Here is a 1909-nt window from a genome sequence, read left to right as displayed (position 1 = left end):
TGCAGGGAAAAAAAAAGCATTTTTGTGACTTTCCCAACTTTCAGCTTCTTAAATAAATGAATTGGTTTCCTCTCTGTACCACTGGTTTTGAGAGATTAATTTGGTTTTCACTGGGAAAAACAAAACAAAACACACCTTTCCTGTGTCGTCAAGCAAAGGCGTTTTAGTTTTGATGCTCAGATGGATCCATGTTAGTTATACATTTTTATTATTACTAAATTTCTTCTGTCTTTTTCACAGGCTGCAGGAAATGCTGTCAAGCGAGCATCAGACAATCTTGTCAGGGCGGCCCAAAAAGCAGCATTTGGGAAAGCAGAGGATGATGATGTTGTGGTCAAAACAAAGTTTGTGGGTGGCATTGCTCAGGTTGGTACAATCACCCAAGAAGTAAAGCAGAGAAAAGCTATCACAGAAATGTAGCGTAGTGTTACAATGTCTGTCTGCTGTGTTGCAGGCTGGGCAAGTCTATGTAGAAATCTATGATAAATTACTTGATGCTTCACGGTTAGGTAACCACTGACATAACAGCAAACTGATATGCTGTACGATGTCTACACTTCTTCATTGAGCATTTACTGTAATAGGAGTTACCTTGTCCAATATCTTTTTTTTTTGTTTATTCTGATGAAATTAATGTTTCTTTTCAAACTTCTCACTGTACTTTAAATATTCCCAGATCTTAATGGAACACTAGTTTTACATGTATATAATCAAATAAATAGAGAGCGAGAGATAAGAACTGATGATATTTCATTACTGTGACCATAATAAATATGGGGAAATAATAACAATACTTAAAAATAGATTCCAAGGCTTTGAGGTTGTACCAACTTCTTGATTCACTGGTATGAATGAGGAACACCATATGCTGTGGTCACTACTTAAAAGATATTGAAATTTATCATTTCTGCATGTCTGTAGCACTGACATTTTTCCTTTGGCATTTTGAGATGCAGGAAAATACTGTGGATACCTGTAGTAAAGAGTGTTCAATATTACCATCACTCAAGCATTATGTTAAGACATGGTGCTTATCCTACATGTGATAACCAACCCCTCACCCCAATGAATGTTGGGGGAGCATAGCACTATAAAATCCATCATGGATCTATGGTAAAAACTATGCTGGTAGATTCTTTTTTCTTTTTTTAGTCCTCTTTAGGAAACAAGCGAGAATACCATACTGTTTTTAATGGCATAGTCCTGGAACCTGGAAAAATTTGAGCAATTCCTGCCGAAGCCATTGAAATTTGGTGCTTCTCTAGAGAAGGCTCAAGGCCTAGCTGTGACTCGTGTCATAGAGAAAGAAATCTTCTTTTACAGACAGTATTTCTTGCTGTCATAATTAATGCTTCTGTTTTCTAGATCATTGCAGCCCAAGAAGAAATGCTGAAGAAGGAAAGAGAACTGGAAGAGGCGAGGAAAAAACTGGCTCAGATCCGCCAACAGCAATACAAATTTCTACCCACAGAGCTGAGAGAAGATGAGGGTTAACCTGCTGAGATTTTCTTCTTCTTTTTTTTCCCTTTTCTTTTTTTTTTTTTTTTTTTTTTTTTGAAATGCCTTTACCTGGCAAAAGATAAAAACCCTTTATATTTAGACCACAGTTGTCGGAATTTTTTTTTTTTTATCGCTTAGACGTCCTTTCTTGAGGCCGCAGCGTCTGCCCGCATCCTTTTTTTTCCCTTTTCTTTTTTTTTTTTTTTTTCCTTTTCTTTTAAAGAAATAAGCTAAAGGGGGACAGTACAGTGAGAACTGCTCTGACAACATTCTGGTATGCCAAGCACTTACCTAAATAAACTGCCTGTCATAGCTTTGGATGAGCAGAGGGCAATAAACACTTGTTCTTTCTCATCTGGTCAGCTGAGGTGCATGATGATCAAATAATGGTACAGTGTTAGGTTCATCA

General features: G+C 37.0%; 1 protein-coding gene across 6 annotated transcripts in view; it reads left to right on the top strand.

Moving 5' to 3' along the window:
* Nucleotides 1-1522, top strand: part of TLN2 (talin 2) — a 185916-nt gene extending 184394 nt beyond the window's left edge. For all 6 annotated transcript variants that reach the window (XM_035899453.1, XM_035899455.1, XM_035899452.1 and 3 more), the window contains 2 exons: nucleotides 241-366; nucleotides 1366-1522. In XM_035899453.1, coding sequence (XP_035755346.1) covers nucleotides 241-366; nucleotides 1366-1494 — 255 coding nt within the window. In that variant the 3' untranslated portion in view covers nucleotides 1495-1522. The remainder of the gene's footprint in view (nucleotides 1-240; nucleotides 367-1365) is intronic.
* The last annotated feature ends 387 nt before the right edge of the window (nucleotides 1523-1909 follow it).

Source organism: Egretta garzetta, unplaced genomic scaffold, assembly GCF_000687185.1.
Source record: "Egretta garzetta isolate BGI_Z169 unplaced genomic scaffold, ASM68718v1 scaffold287, whole genome shotgun sequence".
Lineage (NCBI taxonomy): Eukaryota > Metazoa > Chordata > Aves > Pelecaniformes > Ardeidae > Egretta > Egretta garzetta.
The sequence above is the reverse complement of the archived record's forward strand: the minus strand, read 5'-3'. Positions and strand labels throughout refer to the sequence as shown.